The sequence below is a fragment of the Trachurus trachurus genome, assembly GCF_905171665.1.
Source record: "Trachurus trachurus genome assembly, chromosome: 12".
In the NCBI taxonomy this organism is placed as follows: domain Eukaryota; kingdom Metazoa; phylum Chordata; class Actinopteri; order Carangiformes; family Carangidae; genus Trachurus; species Trachurus trachurus.
Window position 1 is genome coordinate 7,629,048 of NC_139908.1, and position 18,533 is coordinate 7,647,580.

General features: G+C 41.7%; 1 protein-coding gene across 1 annotated transcript; it reads left to right on the plus strand.

Moving 5' to 3' along the window:
* Positions 1-2,324: 2,324 nt before the first annotated feature.
* On the plus strand, positions 2,325-18,491 carry hnrpkl (heterogeneous nuclear ribonucleoprotein K, like). The gene is made up of 16 exons (XM_083983412.1): positions 2,325-2,478; positions 4,191-4,300; positions 4,984-5,081; positions 5,223-5,279; positions 6,252-6,295; positions 8,381-8,453; positions 9,430-9,543; positions 9,789-9,917; positions 11,095-11,402; positions 11,912-11,965; positions 12,464-12,500; positions 14,318-14,333; positions 15,116-15,148; positions 15,281-15,348; positions 15,457-15,626; positions 16,651-18,491. Exons 2-16 carry the CDS (start codon positions 4,240-4,242, stop codon positions 16,679-16,681), a joined length of 1,293 nt encoding a protein of 430 aa, XP_083839538.1. The 5' UTR covers positions 2,325-2,478; positions 4,191-4,239; the 3' UTR covers positions 16,682-18,491.
* The last annotated feature ends 42 nt before the right edge of the window (positions 18,492-18,533 follow it).

An 18,533-nucleotide genomic window follows, 5' to 3' on the forward strand; every position in this document is an offset into this window, starting at 1 on the left:
ATGCATGTATGATAAAGATCATGAGCTCTTGTGCTGTCTTTTGAGAACAAGGGAATCATTTGTGAAGTCAAGGTGTGTGTTTTTATTTTATTTTTTTAATTAGTTTTTATAATCGGTCTTCTTTTAGCTGAAAGGTATCCCAAACTAAGAGTTAAGCATGAGGAGTTTCATCCTTTGCAAACTGAGACGTGTGATTGTGCCACATCAAGAGATCCCCCCCCCCCCCCCTCTTGTACATTTAGTTTGGTGCCATTTCTGCATCATCCAACTCTGCAACTCCTCCGTCTGTGCTCCCTACCGCTTCCTGAACCAGCTGGTGGCAGACTTGTCTTGAACCTTGCATGGAGTGATGCAGCTGTGACACTGCCCACTGATATACATCCTGTGCTATACATCCCCACTGCCTCTCTCTACGTCTATAGTTTGGTGGATCATGCATACTGTTATTGTAAAAGCTAAACCAATAGGCCTATTCATGTTTCAGAAGCAATAAGAAATCATGTCAGAGCAAACTCCTCAATCAGTTATGTCATGTCAGAAAGCAATCTGTGCAATTACCCTGTAACTCTAAAACATAACGTCAAATTTAACAAACAATTAAAAATCTAATATTGTCAATTAAAATCTAAGCATGTTGTATACACTATAAAATATTACTCATTTGATATTTATCACAGCACACTTTGCACTGTCTGCACTCTTGCATCATTGTAATCTTGTTCTGAATTAGACGGTGGATGATGTTGTCCATTGGTACCGTTAATACATCTGCTTTTAGTTACATATTTTATTAGTCACATTAGTGCACATATAAGTACTGACACGCAGCAGCTATAGCCTTGCAGTGAACTCTAATCATCACACAGAAGTCATGAGTTGCATTTGGTTGTGAAATCAACACGGCTGACTGACCTTGACTTCACCAACATGTAGCCAAAATAATGCAAGAATGAAAGCAGCTTGGTGGTGGAACAGTTTGAACTCAGAGTTGGTGTAGCCAGATTATGACTAATTTTGATAATTGTGTCTACGTTTTGTTTTGTTTTATTGTTGCTGCTGCTCTGTTGGTCTTCAGCTTCTCATATAACTTTCAAAAGACTTTCAACGGGGTTGCCTTGACCTGATGGATCAGTTTCCCATGTGCACATTCAGAGGACAGAAAAACTCACTTTAGCTGAAGAGCATGTTCTTTTTCTTGAAGAATTCACTATGTGTTGTGAGAAACCTATAGACCCTCAAGAAATATATCACCGTTCACTCTCAGTGTGTTCATACATTTTTGCTTGAGAAATTATAAACAATGATTTGATTATCTTTTGTTTTAAGTAGAGTAGCTAGATTCATTTCAATTCTGTTGGTCAATAGATTCACCAATTTATCAGTTTGGCTTTAATAGTGTATTTATGTAGGCATACCTACTACCAAACACAATAGCAATCAAATCAAGATCAATTTCCTAGTACACTTCAAGTCTTTAGGACTAACCAACAGAGGTAGTTTGCAATATTCTCAGTGAATTAGCTAATTATTCAGTGTATAAAATGTGATTTGTTGAAATGTTTACTGAAAAAAAAACGATGTAAATGATTAATTAGTTATCCAGATTGTTGCCAATTAATTTTGATAATCAACTCATCTCTTAGGTGCCTGGGGAAATAATGAAGCTGCCATGTGCAGTGGTGATCCACTGAGACCCAATAATTAATTTAACCCAGGTTCCCCAAGAGGTAATGTCAAACTGTGTTGTGGTTAATATTTGCTTTGGGCCCTCACATACCCCCCAGCTGCCACCTTATGCCACCAAGTTCCCATTAAAGTCCTGGCTGGCTGCAACCAGATCTGTGCTGTTTACTTTAGGGATGGTATTGTGCTAATTGATCAATTTGAATAACTTAACTAAATACATTTCCAAAACCAGCAAAACCACAGGAAACCTAACATTACCAGGCAATCAATGCATGAACTAACCTGACAGTGGTTGTTTAGGGCTAGGTAGGAGGAAACCCCCTCACTTTGTCATGCAGTGGGTAGTTGGAGAGGCAGCTAGCCGGCGGGGGTGTCTGCCCTGCCGGTGGAGGGGGGCGGGGTCGTCGGGCGGGCAGAGCGGCTGCCAGCCTGCCCTGTGTGAGCCTGAAGTGCTCCACCACACCAGTTCAGGCCAGGGGAAGAATGTGTTAAACTTGTTCCCGCGTTTGGTTGCTTTGCCGCCACCACCACCACATTCCTGCTGCTTCATTTCGGCGACTTTTATGCGCCTTAGCACCGCCCGCTTGCGCCGGCGTGCGGAGCAAAAGGAACAAACCGCTGGCTGAGTGAGTGAGCGAGCGAGCGAGTGTGGTGGTGTCGACGAACGAATCGAGCTCACCCAACCAACACCACCACCAGCGGTGTCTTCTCTCTCCATGCTGAAAACGTGCAAACGTTTCAGGGCGAGGAGGAGACCGTGGTGGACCGCAGTGAACGCGGTTTTTACTGCAGGTTTGTCTTTCTCTCCCCCCGCTAAACTGTTTTATTTTCATTTTTCCGTGGCTTGCGAACATAACGTCGCGTCAGTTAACCCGTTAGCTTGCCTAGCTCGTTGTGGTTTAACGGTTATATTCAGCTTTCAACGGCTGACATTATTGGGACAGATAGATAGGTAGATAAACAAATAGAGGGGCAGATAGATAGATAGATAGATAGATAGCCGGGCGGGCGGGCTTGTTTCCGTTGTGTTCATGTGTTTGGTGGTGAATGTTGGTCTGTACAGTCGCAACGTGTACAGTGAAGCTGGCAGACACGCCTCGCCAAAAAAAAAAAAAAAAAAAAAAAAACGCACAGAAAGCGGCTGGTTAGCTTAGCTCAACCGTTAGCATAGCAAAGTACAGTAACCTAATGTCAACTTAGCAACAGCCGCCGTGCAGAGGCTACGTTAGCTAACTTATGTTTGCAGACACACACACACACACACACACACACACACACACACGTCAGGTGACAAACACGTTTTCCTTTTACGTGTAAGGAATTGCGCAGTTTCCTTTCCCATGCTAGCTGTTTTGGATTTTTTTTCTTTTTTTCTAAAGGTCGAAATAATAAGTTACAGTGGCGTGATTGAGCTTCGTTTATGCGCCCATGAATGTGTGTTTTCAGGGGGAACCTCATGCAAATATTGGGGTGGCTGTGGCTGCTGTTGGAGGAAAAAAAAAACCAACCCACGTAGTAGTAGTAGTTAAAATGGGTGCTGCTGCTGCTGCTGCTGCTGCTGCTGCTGCTTATTCCCAAAGCTGTGTAGGCGTTGACCAGCATGTCTGTCTATAAGTTTGGCAAGGCCTCAGTGTGCAAGAGTAATGTTTGCAGAAGTGCAGCTTGCTTTTGCAATCTAGTGGGAAGTGCATGTAGGTGGACAGATTTAGTTGTCACTTTTCGATATACTGTACTCACTTTGCATGAGTGACATAATACTCTGTCCACTCACACAAAACATGATCAAATACAAAACAAAACACAGATATACATTAAATACACATTAAAAGAGACTAAAATGCAAAATTTGCACATGGAATAGGGCTGCACAATTTAATCCAAATAGCAATATTGCAGTAAGTGCAATATCTAAGTCTTAGGAGTTTCCTATTTTATTTATTTATTAAGGTAGAATGTGCCATAAAATTATTGTGTATTGATAGAACCATACGTTTTGTGTTGCTACAGAGACACCCTGGCCAATAAATTATGTTAAGATGTAAATTGACATGTTTGTTTGGTTCAAGACCCAACAAAAATCACAGAAATAATTTAATAAATTCTTTCTGAAGTGAAAGTACAAAACAAAATCTGAAATTGCATAACACAGTCACAATGTTTGCTCATATACTGCCAATATTTGCATATCATGCAGTCCTAATCTGAAATAATTAATTCAGTAGAATTAATGCACTGATTCATTAGTTGTTTCAGTCATTAATCAAGCAAAAAAATAAAAACTTGCTGATTTTCCTCATGTGGTAGTAAACGGGTTAGTTTTTGGGTTTTAAACTGTTGGTCAAAATGAGACAATTATTTTTTGACAAATAATAGATTCCCCCCAAAAATGGCTGGAAGATAATATGACCATAAAAATGGTGATGCTTATTATAGTATTTGTTGATATTAGTCTTTTCACATATGTTATGTGGCCTGGCTGATTGTATTATTGTCTCATCTTTTAGCAGATCCAGGGAGAGGAGCCTGTTTGCATTCCACGGCAGGTGCAAGACAATGGAGGTGAAAATCGAACAGCAGGACGAAGACAGCACATTCAGCAACACTGACACGAATAGTAAGATCCTGCACATCATCATCCTCCTCATCATCATCATCATCATCATCATCAAAAACCCACCCATTCATGACTATAATGTAAACGTTATGAATGAGCTCATGCAGTAAGTTGAAAACGCACCAGGCCTGTCTAGTGATGCATCCATCTTGAAATAGAGTGTGTAGATAAATCGGCTAATTAGACCACTCAAGGGAGGAAAAAGGAAAAAAAAACAGAAATTTTTCTGGCTTCCTCTACATGGCATGTGGACATGTCAGATGGTTGAGGGATTCTCCTGTCCAAGATACTGCTGTTCTGTGGGCCCTGAGCAGATCTGCCTGTGTTTTAATCCAGGAAGGGTACATGGTGGTGCTGGACATGTTCCACGATACAGTTGGCTGCTGAGTGAAACCCATTCTTGGGGTGGAACATACTGTAGATCTCGCAGTCACCATTTATTTATATTTTTGTCACTTCTATTAACCCTTTAGTGGCTGCAGCCAGTGTTTCCTCGAGCATTTTTTAAAGGAGTGGTGGTGGTGGTGTATTTGTGACAATTAAGAAGAAAAAAAAAAGGAAAAACAAAATTTGAAGGAGCGGCAGCTAGCATTTAGGAATGGCGGCCCTCCTAAATGAATGTAGAGGTAACAGTGTATATATTTTTTGACACTAACCCAATCTGAATCATCCTTTTCTCTCAGGTAAACGCCCAGCTGAGGACATGGATGAGGAGCAGGCCTTCAAACGTTCACGTAATACCGACGAGATGGTGGAGCTGCGTGTGCTGCTCCAGAGCAAAGTAAAAAAACAAAACAAATGTTCAGTTCAATTCACATTGGGCCCATACTGCTGCTTTATTTTATTTATTCTAGTATTTTTTTAAAAAGAGATTTATCTTTTTTTGTCTAAGGAAAACGTCTCTCTCGCTCTCTCTTCACAGAACGCTGGTGCTGTTATTGGAAAGGGTGGGAAAAACATAAAAGCCCTACGCACGGACGTGAGTAACAGATAAAATGCTGCTAACGGTTCTGCAGCTGCAGAGAAAGTTTAGCTGGCTGATGCCCGTTCTGTTGCAGAGTCTGCACAGGTCTCTTTGGACCTAACAACTGTGCTACATTGAAGTGCTGTTAAGAGATATTTAAAAAAGACCCAAACCTAAATTCCAAATTATTCCAACCCTCCCCCACCCACCCACCCACCCCCGCCAATTCATTAAATTCCCACAGAAACAGTCCCAGATATCCTGCCAGCAGGTTTTTTAATCATTTGACATGAAGAATTGACATGCACCGTGAGGCGATAAATCCAAGTTTTCTCATGTGGACAGACGAGGGGAGACCTTGACAGACAGACAGTCCTCGTGTGAAGTTCGGCCTGATTCCAGTTCCCCTCACAGAGTTAAAGCTTAGGTTTTACCTTTGAAGTGACCCCAGGTTCCTGAAAAGCCTCAGTGGGACATAACCCCTTTTTTGCAGGGACGTAAAAAAAAAAAAAAAATCTCTGTAGTGCTCCAGACTGTTTACTGAACTTATCTTTGTCCAGGTCGCACCTCCTGTTCTTCTTCACTCACCACAGTTTCAAGTCTCTCACTTTCTCTTCACTTTTGGGACAAAGTATAGCGTGTATTCAATTAAAAATGTATTCCTTCTCCCCCTCTTCCCTTCTCCTTTTACTTTTTTTGTTTTTATTTTTGGCCACCTTCCTCCGTTGCCCATGTACTGGATCGACATGCCCCTCCTGCGTTGCCCACCTTGACGTTGGCCCAACCTCCGCCCGCCCCTGAACGCCCGCCCGCCCGCCCGCCCGCCCGCCCACCTGACACTCCCGGTTGGCCCCGCCCATAAACCGTGCCCCTCCTTAAACGGGCGCCTTACTTGACATCTTGTGATTGAATGCCCCCGCCCAATGCCAACCTCCTCCACCACAACCACCACCACAACCACCACCACCACCACCTCGGCCCATGCAGTACAATGCCAGTGTATCAGTCCCAGACAGCAGTGGCCCAGAGCGGTATGTCCCACCAGTTATTGCCTCACTGCCTGATTAGAACAGTGAAACAACATGTCTTTTGATAACCTGCCTTCTGTTTCATTTTAACATTTTTATATACATGACAGTATACCCACCCCCCATCCCCCCAAACACCCCCCCTCCCCCCTCCCCCGCCTCCTCCACTTGTAAGAGACGTGTTATTATTGTTCCTTTTGATTTTTCTGTCCATTTTTAAAGCATCTCCATTGAGTTGGACTTTTTGTCATTACAGTTTATTGTCCATGCAGAGAATCACACTGACAACCCACTACTACCAAGTAGTTGGTATTTAATGGTTTAGCGACACAGCTGTTGGATGTTGTCTTTCCTTGCTGTGATGTTTAATTTTTTTTTTTTTTTACCATGAAAACCTGTGGAAAGCAGACATCTTTTTCTCGCTCTGTCCTCTGCGGCCCATCTGGCCCCCCCCTTACCTCCGACCCCCCAACCCCACCCCTCCCATCCCCTCTTCCACCTGCTCTGCTCCTCCTCCTCCTCCTCCTCAACCCCTCCACTTTTTTCAGCATCACTGTCCATGATCTCTGAGGGAGCACTGGCTCCTGTCTGGAGGCTCCGTCCCTCACTCTGTCAGTCATTAATGTTGTCTCTTTATTTCATTGTGCTGCATCCCTTCTGTTAAAGGGATAGTTCAACATTTTGGCAAATTGGCCCATTGCCATAATCCTTATAGTTTTAGGAGTAGGTTCGTTACCTTTAATTGTCGGTGCAAGCTATTTTTAGAGCAGAGCTGCGAGCTGCTCAGAGCTGCGCTATGGAGGCTAATGGGATTTTTTGGTTTCCCTCATCAAATACACAATCCAACAACTCCAAATTGCTCGGGTGGACAAGTTGTGACCTGCACATTCACCACGCTATGAGATAATAACGAGACAGAGTTGTTTTCAAGGTAAAATCATGAAAAACCGCTGATGTGCGTTCCCGTCTGGGGCAGTTTTTCGGCAAGCACTCTCTGCATTTACCTCTAAAACAACTCAGTCTTGTAACGTTCTGTTATTATCTCATAGCGTGGTGAATGTGCAGGTCACAACTTGTCCACGACAGCGTTTTGGAGTTGTTGGATTGTGTATTAGAGGAGTTTGATGAGGGAAACCTCCGTAGCGTAGCTCTGAGCAGCTCGCGGCTCTGCTCCGCCGTTCTAAAAACATCTTGCACCGACAATTAAAGGTAACGAACCTACTGCTATGACTATAAGGATTATGGCAATGGGCCAATTTGCCAAAATGGTGAACTATCCCTTTAAATTTCTCTCAGGCCACATCAGATCAGAGCTGCCTGCCAAACCTTTCATAACCCCCACCCAACTCCCCGCTACCCCCCACCCACCCCAACCCTGCTCTTGTCCTGTGCCACAGAGTAGTTGGTAATCACTTACATCTCCTTCCCCACCTCAACTCCTCTGCTCTGTTACTCTTTTTCTACTGCCCACCTCGTCTCCTCCTCACCTCCTCCGCCCCCAAGCCCTCTCCTCCCCCCTACCTCTCCCCCTCTCCCCCCCAACCTCCCCTCCCTGGTCACAATGAAGGTGTGCTGGAGGCGCAGTTGTCATGGCAAGTTATTCTTTCAGTTTGTTACGTTCCTTTTCCTCAACTTGCTGGTGGTGGGATGGTTATAGAAGATCTCTCTCTCTCTCTCTTCTCTGTCACACCCCCCCCCCCCCACCCCCCTCCCCCAAATCTGTGTGGCCAGTCTCACGTTAATTTGAGCCGTTCTGAAGCTGCCCATCCTCCCAACGCTTCTCTTACTTTGAGAATAATATTAGAGATGAGTGCATGTCAGCTTCTTATTTAATCAGTTCAGTGTTGGAGAAAAGTTATGTGTGTGTAGTCTTAATTTTTCCTGTTTAGTTGGAAATCTGTCGCAAGTCTCTCCGTAACATTTTGCTGGACTGCTTCTGGCGTGTTTTTATTCTTTTCATTTCTTTTTTATTTTAAATTATTTGTTTGGTTTTTTTGTCAGTTTTTTTTTTGTTTTGTTTTTTTCGTTATACTTTTTCTCCCTCTTGTAATGTCTTGCTTCCTTTTGGGACAAAATGGTTCCTGACAGGATCCTGAGTGTGAATGCCAGCATCGACACTATTGGAGAGATTCTGCTGAAAATCATACCAACTCTAGAGGAGGTGAGCCACAGTGTTAATGAACAGATTACCAAAACTGAGCTGAGATTAACACAATAAAACTGCTTTGAACTGTGACTGTCTAACAAACCTTCAGTGTTATTAGGAATGATCAGGTCAGCTACAAGTTTTTATCCAGCTCCAGGGTTTGAGCATATTATTATAACACATGCATCTCACTTTGTTGACCTTAGATCTTGTTGGATCTTCCACCTTTGTGCTAGATTATCACTGAAATGTTGATTCTTAGTTATTTTGGTAATTTTACAACCACTCAGTTGATTTTGGCTTCTTTAACGCATTCAGTCTTTGCCACAACAAATTATTGAGTTCTTTATCATTTACTCATGTTTGTGACTAATAAACCAGCAGTTTTAGTCCACACATACCACAAACCGTTTATTTAACAGCCATTTGGTATAAGTGTGAGAATTCACTAATTTAGTCAAATAGAGAGAGTTTTTCTGCAGGAGCTCAAGTACATAAGTATAAATGGTAACACTTTATAATAAGAACACGCTATGAAGCATTAGCTGAGCATTAATAAATATTGAATTCTTCATTTTAAACGCATGAATATTCATTAGTATGTAGTTTATAAATATAGTTAGTGCTTATCAAATGGTAAATGGTCTGTATTTATATAGCGCTTTACTATACCTGTAACGATACCCAAAGCGCTTTTACAGTACATCGCATTCACCCATTCACACACATATTCACACACTGATGGCGGAAGGTGCCATGCACTGTCTGAACATAAGTGATATTTTCAAGAGGTTCGATTTTTGTATATGGGCTAGTAAAACATCAACTAGATGTTCAGTTTACACAAAGTGGGATCACTCTCGTTTAAGGGTTTTGTTCTTTCCCCCTGGTTGGCACTGGATGATCTTATTGCGGGAATGCTTTGTTAATCAACTATAGGAAGAGCTTGAGACCTCACTGACATTCCTGATCTTGCGTTGTGTTTCTTTAGTACCAGCATTACAGCGGGATTGATTTTGACTGTGAGCTTCGCCTACTGATCCATCAGAGCTTGGCAGGGGGCATCATCGGGGTGAAAGGTGCCAAGATAAAGGAGCTGAGAGAGGTAGGACCGAGTCCAGATCAGCAGGAGCCTCAGTATGTATGATGCTCTGCACCAACATCTCGCCTGTAGATGACTTACTAGAAACAAAATTGTGTTATAATCTATGTGAATTTATGTATTTGAATAATGAAAATATGTTTGATTTGTTTGACTATTATCATTAAGCTAGATGGAGTCACAAACCACTGCAGTCAAAAGTGAATTTCGATGGTGTGGTGTAATGTTTGTTTGTTTGTGTGTGTCAGAACACCCAGACCACCATCAAGTTGTTCCAGGAGTGCTGCCCACACTCCACCGACAGAGTCGTCTTAGTGGGAGGAAAGCCAGAGCGTGTCATTGAATGTATAAAAGTGATTCTGGAGCTGGTGTCAGAGGTGAGTTTACAGCACTGACAACATACTTTATACAGATGTGAGTTTCATCTCATGTAGATGTAATCACAGTTACTTCAAGCTGAAAAGAAAGAGATGAAATGTTTAGAAGTGTTTTTGATTTATGTGCTTTAAAAAAAAAACACCAGAGAGTCTTTTTTTTTAACTCATTGAGTGCCAACCACGTAATTTCTCGTTTTTCGTTCCCATGCGTTGAGTGCCAAAAAGGAGATTTTTCGTTTTTTGCTTTTTTTTTAAATTATGAAAATAGACACTTTAATACACATTATATGTAAATTTGGGGACTCTACGACGAGGAGAACTGAAATAGATGACGATCAAAGTCACATGACAGCTCATGATCTGGAAGTTTTTATCATAACTCGGCTTCTGCAAACGGAGTTCTGCATGCAGATGCAGCGCAGCTGCTCTGCAGCTGCTCTGCTCTCACCCGCGCTGCTGCAGCAGCTCGGAGCTGAACCAGGAAGCTCTCAGCCGACAGTCCCGCCCGGTCTTCACCTCGAGCAACACCGTGTCCTCCCCAAAGTCCTCCCGCGGTAAAATCTGATGGTCTCTGGGCCAAAGCAGACCGCCGTCACCGACCCGTACCACAGACGGACCGCGACCACCGGCGGGACCGGTATTCCCGAGCCGCGGTGGCCGACAGACCCTCACGCGCCGCGGCGAGAAGCTGTGACACGGCACGGTGCGTCTGTGTTATTGTTGTTTAGTGGCGCCCCCCCCGCCCCCGCTGGTGGTTTTGTGAATAGAACAACCATTGTTGTATATATTTATCTTATACGAGCCCTTTGATCCAGAAATGCGAGTGTCAGAAGAGCGACAGACACAAACAGCGCACCTTTCATAAAAGACGCTCTATCTCCTTTTCTAGAAAAAAAGGAGGGATTTTGGTGAAACCCAGCCATGTTTAGCTTGAGTTTTCCCAGGAACGGAGGCACGTAGAAACAAACGGATTGTGGCCACTTGAAGCATTAAGATACACCTTTCAATTGAGCTACAGTATGTGTTGGTGGCAATAATATAGAATACACTGTGGCTCTACATAAAAAGTCAAAAATGGTCTAAATTGCCGGTACACTTGACTAAAACTTTGGAAAGGAGCGCGGCACTCAATGAGTTAATAATCTCTCCATTCATTTCCTTTGGTTTCATTTTGCAGGCACCGATTAAAGGTCGCGCTCAGCCTTACGACCCTAATTTCTACGACGAGACATACGACTATGGAGGTTTCACCATGTTGTTCGAGGAGAGAGGCAGACGACCCATCGGTGGCTTCCCCATCCGTGTGCGCGGGGGCTTCGAGCGCATGCCCCCGATCCGCGGAAACAGACCAATGCCTCCATCCAGGCGGGACTACGACGACATGAGCCCCCGCCGGGGTCCTCCGCCGCCGCTGAGCCGAGGTGGAAGAGGCGGCAGCCGAGCACGTAACCTGCCGCTGCCCCCGCCTCCGCCACCAAGAGGAGGGTGAGGAGTGGCCCACTTCTTCTTTCTCGTGACATGTAATCTGCTTTGTTTGGTTGAAACAGTCTGCTATGTTTGGGTTGCTTCATATAGGTTGGTTTGTTTTATAAATACTGGCAAGAAGACAAATTGATTTTGTGACCATGGCACTTACATATGCCCATCAACTCATGAACAAATAAAACCAGGCTTAAGCTGATGGAAAAATATGCGAAATTAGTTATGTAATGAACACAGTACCTGTCTTACAGGCCTTATTGTCCAGTTTTTTATTTGTCTTGACTATATGGATCATGTTGAGATGATGATCCAGAGTCACACAGGTCTAGATAGTCTAGATAGAAATTAGCTGTGAACAAGACCCAGAGCTAAAAGTTAGTAATGATAATATGATATAACAGATCAAATAAATTAAACCAAAGGTTTAAACAAACATCTTACTGCCCAAGACACAATTGGATGTTTTCATTTCATTTTTCCCAATACATTTCTTTGTCTGTCATTGTTTTCAGGGGAGACAGGTTCTCACACGGCAGCTACCACAGCAGCATGGACGACAGACCAAGGTGAGTGTGACTGTCAGTACTGTAAATGGTCAAAAACCCTTATATATAGGGGAGTTTTAATGTCAGGTGGTGAAGTGAAAGCCTGTATTGCTGTACTGATAATCTAGCTGTACGGAAATATATGCATGATATTATTAATTTATCAAATCAGCAGGTAAATATTGAAGATGTTTTAAGCTTGTATTGACAGGTGAACTGTGGAAATTAAATCTCAAATAAGGGCTAACCTAGCCTCTCTGTGCCACCTGACTAAATTTGAGAATTTATTTTAAAGTACAGCGACAGATATCAGTGAGAGTTGCTCAGTGGGAGACTTGTCAACCCACCAGCTCTGATTCAGAGTCTGATCACAGGTCATCTGAAGTTTGCATGTCCTTTCACACTCACAGCTTTCTAAATACCAGTGTGACAGCCGTGACCTGCGCGATGCCGCAGCGTTAAAAGTCCTCTACAGAAGACAAAATATATTAATGCATACCTACCTACTCTTTTGTGCAGTGACAGAAGAGGAAGAGGAGACCGCTACGACAGCATGGTGAGTGCCGTCTGTGTTTACAGGTGCTAAGCTAAGTCCGTCTGTGTGGTTGTAGCTGAATCCCGGTCGTGCGGTGTTTGTGTGAATTATTTTCCACATGAGATGGTTGGAATTCCTCTTTCCGAGTGTAGTACAAGCAACAGAGGCTTTTGTGCTGCTTTTTTTTTTCACTGTGTATGCACACTGATCTAGGCCTGTTGTTGCCTGGCAACACTTGTCTCCTTGGTTACCGCAGAGCAGCCGAGTACGTAGTCCAGAGATCCGCCAGGCTAGCAAATGAACTTCAGCTTGAAACCAAAGCAATTCCTGAACAGGTTCCTTTCAGGTCTCGGCTGCAAAGCAAATTGTTCCAATAGGATCAAAGGATATATTTAATCAGAAACCAACAGATGCCACTGAATTCCTGAGATTTAAGGATAAACATAAATATCACACATATATTTTCACTTAAAAGAACACTCTGATTTTGCTCATCAAAATGCAAATTAACTTCAGCACTTTGAGCTTTAAAAGATGAAAAATTACTTATAAAAAAGTGGATAAGGAGAAGATAGTCTTAGATAATAATAGAACTGTATCTCTCATTTTTTTAATGCATGTGTTTGCAGGGAGTTTACATACTTGGATAACTTTTAATTATTTAGAATATTAAGGTGATGAACTTCTTCTAATAGTCATGAATTTCTGTGACTATGTGAATAGCCAGAGGATGGATTTATTGGGTTAATGCAAATTATTACTGTGCATTAAATGTCCTAAATATGGGACATCGATAAAATTAGTGCTATGACATGGCATGTCTATAAAAGAGTAATATCCTAGATTGTTAAAAGCTCAAGCACTAAATAAGTTGAATAAGTTGATTTTGACCCAGTTTCAAAGTTCTTGACGTGCTTTTGTCCAAGTTGCTGCCTGTAACTATTTTCATGTAAAACAGAACAATGACATAGCTTTTAAGATATTGGATTGTTTTTTGTTTTTTTGTTTCGTATTTACCTTTTTATCTCTACATTGTTTGTTAGTTTTTGCCTTAATCCTACCTTGTGCTGCTTACCAAAAGGGTAACCAAAAGTCCAAGGGCAGAAATGTTGTGTACAGGATGAAACTGTAAAATAGAAAACAGCAGCTACCAAAATAAAAATGCAGTTCTTCTAACACTCGTAGCCTGGAGGCGGCAGAAGTGTAAATTTTTCTGGAGGTCTCTATTTCCCGGCCTTGCGATGTCAACATGTCTGCAACTGCTCCAGCTGTTTTCCTGCCAATAGATCCCGGATGTTTTTAGCTGCGAGTCTTAGCTGATGACTCTTTCAAGTGGTTCAACATCAATGATAGTGTGCTGTGCGTTACTGTGGGGAATGTAGAGGAGTGAGGCGGTGTGTACCACATGTCGCTCTAAGGCCGTCTTTAAGCCATTATCTCAGGACGGCCCCCAAAATGACTCCAGTCTGTTTCAGTGGCCCTGCAGGCGTCAGTTTTCAAACCAGTAATGCGCTGTTACTGCACAGATAAAGTGGAAGGAGATATTTGCAGGGACTGTTTAACGCTGTAGAGTCCTGACTCAGATCGTCGTGGAAAGCTTCCAGCACCTCAGTGAATCTGTGCCTCAGATAATTCAGGCTGGTCTGGATACAAGAAAGAATCATATCCATATTGCCCTGGTGGTTTGTCATATTGTGGAACTGATACAGAGTTTTTGGTGTATTATTGTACTGGCAACCTAAAACAAAAGGCTGTCTTATATTAGCATGCTGTCATTATTGTGACATTAAAGTTTTTTGTTTTGTGTTTGTTTTTCTCCAATTGATCCTGAAATGCAGAGTGGAGGTGGATATGGTGAGTGTTGATATTTGTATATATCCTGCACACATCTACATTTAATTAATTAAATTAAAATCCTGGTTTTTGTTAACTGACGGTTTATTTTCATGGTTTTATTCTTTTGGGCATGAAATAAACATGGCAATGCAATAAACTCTGATGCTAGTTTTTAATGCTAATGGTTATTTTTACAACAATCATAAGCTTCTAGCTAGCTACATGCAGAGCAGCTTGATGACGGGCAATAGAAAGATGAGCATGGCCAATAAGATTTCAAATGAATATGAAACATTTATAAAAACCTTTTTATTTTTTTTTTCCAATTAAATTGTTCTTATTGAACCCTAACCCTGGCTGCATCATCTTCAGTCTACTATATTACTCCATTGCAATAGATGAATACAATAGACCATTCATTGCATGTTAACCTTCTTCTCTACCGCTGTTTAGATAATGAGTGGTTTGGTTTAAAACCTGTCTGCTTGCCTGATCACTGGTTCTACTTGCCCCATTAAACCATGTTGTAAAGCTGTGGCTGCAAGTTTTGACATGTCTCTCTCCACATCCTTTGAATTACAACATCGAATAATCATTTCCCTTCAACAACAAAGAAAAAGAAAAGAGAAAACATAGTTGTACTATTAACACAACACAGTAAGAGCACATGAAGGGGGAACTTTGTCTTGGGCGTTCTTTCCGGCTGTATTGCTTGTTTACTATCACACTATCTCCTGTCTTTGTCCCAGTAGTGTGTTTTCATTTTTCACTTTCTTGTTTCCTTTTCAATGTTTTCAAAGACAACAATTCTTCCTGGGATCACTTTCAGTCGGGTGAGTGGTGGACGGATCATTACTGTCCCAGTGTCTTCTTTCCTAACCTGAAGGGATTGTTACATATTGCTGCAGTGCACACTTCACTTAAAGACACAACCACTTCAAATATATTTTCCCACCACCATCTAGGAGGGAGAGGGTCATACAGTGACATAGGAGGCCCGGTCATCACAACACAAGTCACCATCCCAAAAGATGTGAGTACAGCATCTATTCACCCTCTCAAAAACACAACATGAGAAAGATGGAGAAGCCGAACGTTTCACCTTCTAAAATCCACTTTTTGGTTGGTTGTCGCCGTGCAGCTGGCCGGCTCCATCATCGGTAAGGGCGGCCAGAGGATCAAGCAGATCCGCCACGAGTCTGGGGCATCCATCAAGATTGATGAACCACTAGAGGGCTCTGAGGACCGCATCATCACCATCACAGGAACACAGGACCAGATCCAGAACGCCCAGTACCTGCTGCAGAACAGGCACGTACCTCTGTGAATCCCTCCCCCTCCCCCAAAACACTCATCATCATCATCATCATCATCATCACACTGGAGCAGCTTGGTCTCTGACGGTACTACAAAATAACAGTTTAGTAGCTGCTTTAAATACTGTAGACCCCCTTTTTCCTGTAAGAAATGGTTTTAAAAATAGATAAGTTTATAGTTTATAAGTGATAATTGTTGCTTTAATATTGATTATAGAGTAAAACTGACGCCTCTGTTGCTACTGCTTCTGTAGCTTTTGTCTCAGTGGTTGATTTTACCTCCAGAAAGCTGCTGTTTTTTTTGCCTAGAGTTTAAACAGCTGGTTGATTAATGGACTTGTTGTTTGGCACAAATATAATCAGCAAATATTTTAATAATGAATTACTAATTTGCATCGTCTTTACAGAGGAGGTTCTGCTGCTTTTTGCCGTTGTGATTTGAAACTGTGATGGTGAACATTTTTTTGTTTTTTCTTTTCTTTTTTTGCAGTGAGTAAATTTGATTTTGAATTTGAAGAGGTCATCCTGGGAAATTATATTTAACGCTTTTCAATATTGACAAAAGAATTGAGAGCGTAATTGGCAGATGAAAACAGTCACTAGTTGCAGCAGTTAAACCTGAGATGTCTTGATCAACATTTTACTGCCTTGGAGAAATGTTGAAATTTGGTTTATTATGCCAGAAGATGCAAGTTTTACTTTTTTTTTTTTTCTTTTTTTTAACGCCAGCATTTCATCTTGAAGAGTTCTCAGTTCACACATTTATTTTCCCCGCTCACTAAACGGCTAAGCTGGTCTCAGCAGTCATATTGCCTCTTGCAGACAGAATTTATTTTCAGCCTTGACCTTGGCATACTTTTTTATAACTCTCAGTTCTGCTCCACATGAAATATGTCTTCCCGTTTGCAGCATCCAGCGTTAACAGCTCCTGACCCCGTGTTATGCTCCCGTTAAAATTAATATTGTTAATGTTGTCATGAGCCGCCCTCACTCTTCTTCTTCTCCCTCTGTTGTTTCAGCGTGAGGCAGTACTCCGGTCGGTTCTTCTAGGATGAAGGAAGTGAAGAAGGAGGAGAAAAGTGAAGCCATGCTGCCATACTGTTTGCTCCGTCTATTCAGAGCCTACATTCCTCTGCTTTGGGTAGATGTGCCCCCCCCCCTCCCCTCCCCTCCCCTCACGATCACACACTACACCACCTATCTATACATTGATCATTTTATTTAGAGGAGTTTTGAAAAATCTCAAGCTGTCAAACAGCGAACAAGGAGTCAACAACATTTATTCTGTGCTGGTGTAATTATTCTTTCTGGGAGATTCTCGTGCCGTCATTGGAGTAAACTCATCAGTGTGATAAGTTTCTGTGTTGTGAGCCACCCCCTGGCCCTTATCTCCCTCATTTCAGTACAGCATGCAGAATGTAATCTTTTTTTGTAAAGGAACATGATGTGATTTTTATTTTTTATTTTTTTGCCCCCTCAACTGTTGAAGCACCCGTTCCAAATGAAGATGCATGGTCTCTCTCGAGAATGGTTAAAGAACCATTTAAATAAACTTTTAATTTTTACACAACATCCTTTTTCCACTTTGAAATAAAGTGCTTTTTGTAAAATGGGATTTGAAGAAATAGTTTGACATTTTAGGGAGAAATGCCCTTATGCTTTCTGGCAGATGAGGAGATGGATAGACAGTTTTAAAGTTCATCCATAGCAACTATAGGTAAATAAAGTCTGCAACTATGCATGAGTCACACACCCCCATTATTTGACTACATAACGTGATTAATCCCAAACACAAGTTCAGTCGTGTCTCTGCCATTGTCTGAAAAGCTTGGGTCAAGTTTGTATTGTCCCTTCATACAGTAGAAGAACAGCACAACTGCTACCAGTAGTTATTTACATAAATCTGATCATTATTTTTTAATAGCAATCAATTGTTCAGTTGATAACATGTCAGTAAATGTTGGAAAATACATGTCATTATTCCCTGGAACCAGATTGTAGAAGTTATTGGGAACAGAAAAAGATTTGTTTCTGCAAACAAATCTCTTCGCCCTCTTCTCTTGAATGCAAATGAAAAGTTGAGATACTTTGATGGTGATTGGACAGGTTTCAAATCTGACAACCCTGTGTGTAACCCCAACAACTACAATTATCATTTATTTTATAGGGTCTTGTATGTATTTTACATCATTAGTGAGTGGACTTGCACTTTCACCACCAACTGTCTCATCTCGCACAACTCTGCTACAACAACACAAACAAACATTTTCCCCCAAAATGTCAAACTTTTGCTTTAAGTTGGGATAAACGTGCCAGTGTGATATAGCAAAAAGAAAATTTTAAGACCTTTTTGTTTTTCATTGAAAGACAAGGAGCTGTACAAAGTGTGTGTGCGTGTGTGTGTGTGTGTGTGTGTGTGTGTATATATATATTTACATAGAAACGGTTAATTTCATGAGTGGTTAGACTGGCCCGGACTACTTTCTACTTTCTTGGAAGGAGATGGAGCCAAAAAGACTGAGGTTTGTTTCTCTTTATATCTTCTCTTATAATTTGATTTATTTTCTGCCGCTCCTCTGGATGGACTCGCTGTAATGCAACCTTAACATCTGACCTGGTAATCCATTAATTCTTAAAAATGTTTTTTTTTTTTTTTTTTTGAATTTGTAAGCACTTTTAAAAAATATATATCTTTTTTTATTATTACTATTATTATTATTATTTTGATCTCTTAAGGTGCAGTTGGATGTGAGCAGCAGCAGCCTTGTGAGTCCATGAGTGGTGTTTTCTGTCCGGTCATATGTGTATTTTCTGTGTCTGATAATCTGTAGAACCTGCAGGTGTTGAGTAAATAAAAGTCTGTGTTACAGTTCAATACGCGTGCTGCTCTCTCTTTCCCTTT

Coding starts and splice junctions, on each gene's coding strand:
- hnrpkl (XM_083983412.1), top strand. CDS start 4,240: ATGGAGGTGAAAATCGAACAGCAGGACGAAGACAGCACATTCAGCAAC. Junction 4,301..4,983: donor CAGCAACACTGACACGAATA/GTAAGATCCTGC, acceptor CTTTTCTCTCAG/GTAAACGCCCAGCTGAGGAC. Junction 15,349..15,456: donor AAGTCACCATCCCAAAAGAT/GTGAGTACAGCA, acceptor GTCGCCGTGCAG/CTGGCCGGCTCCATCATCGG.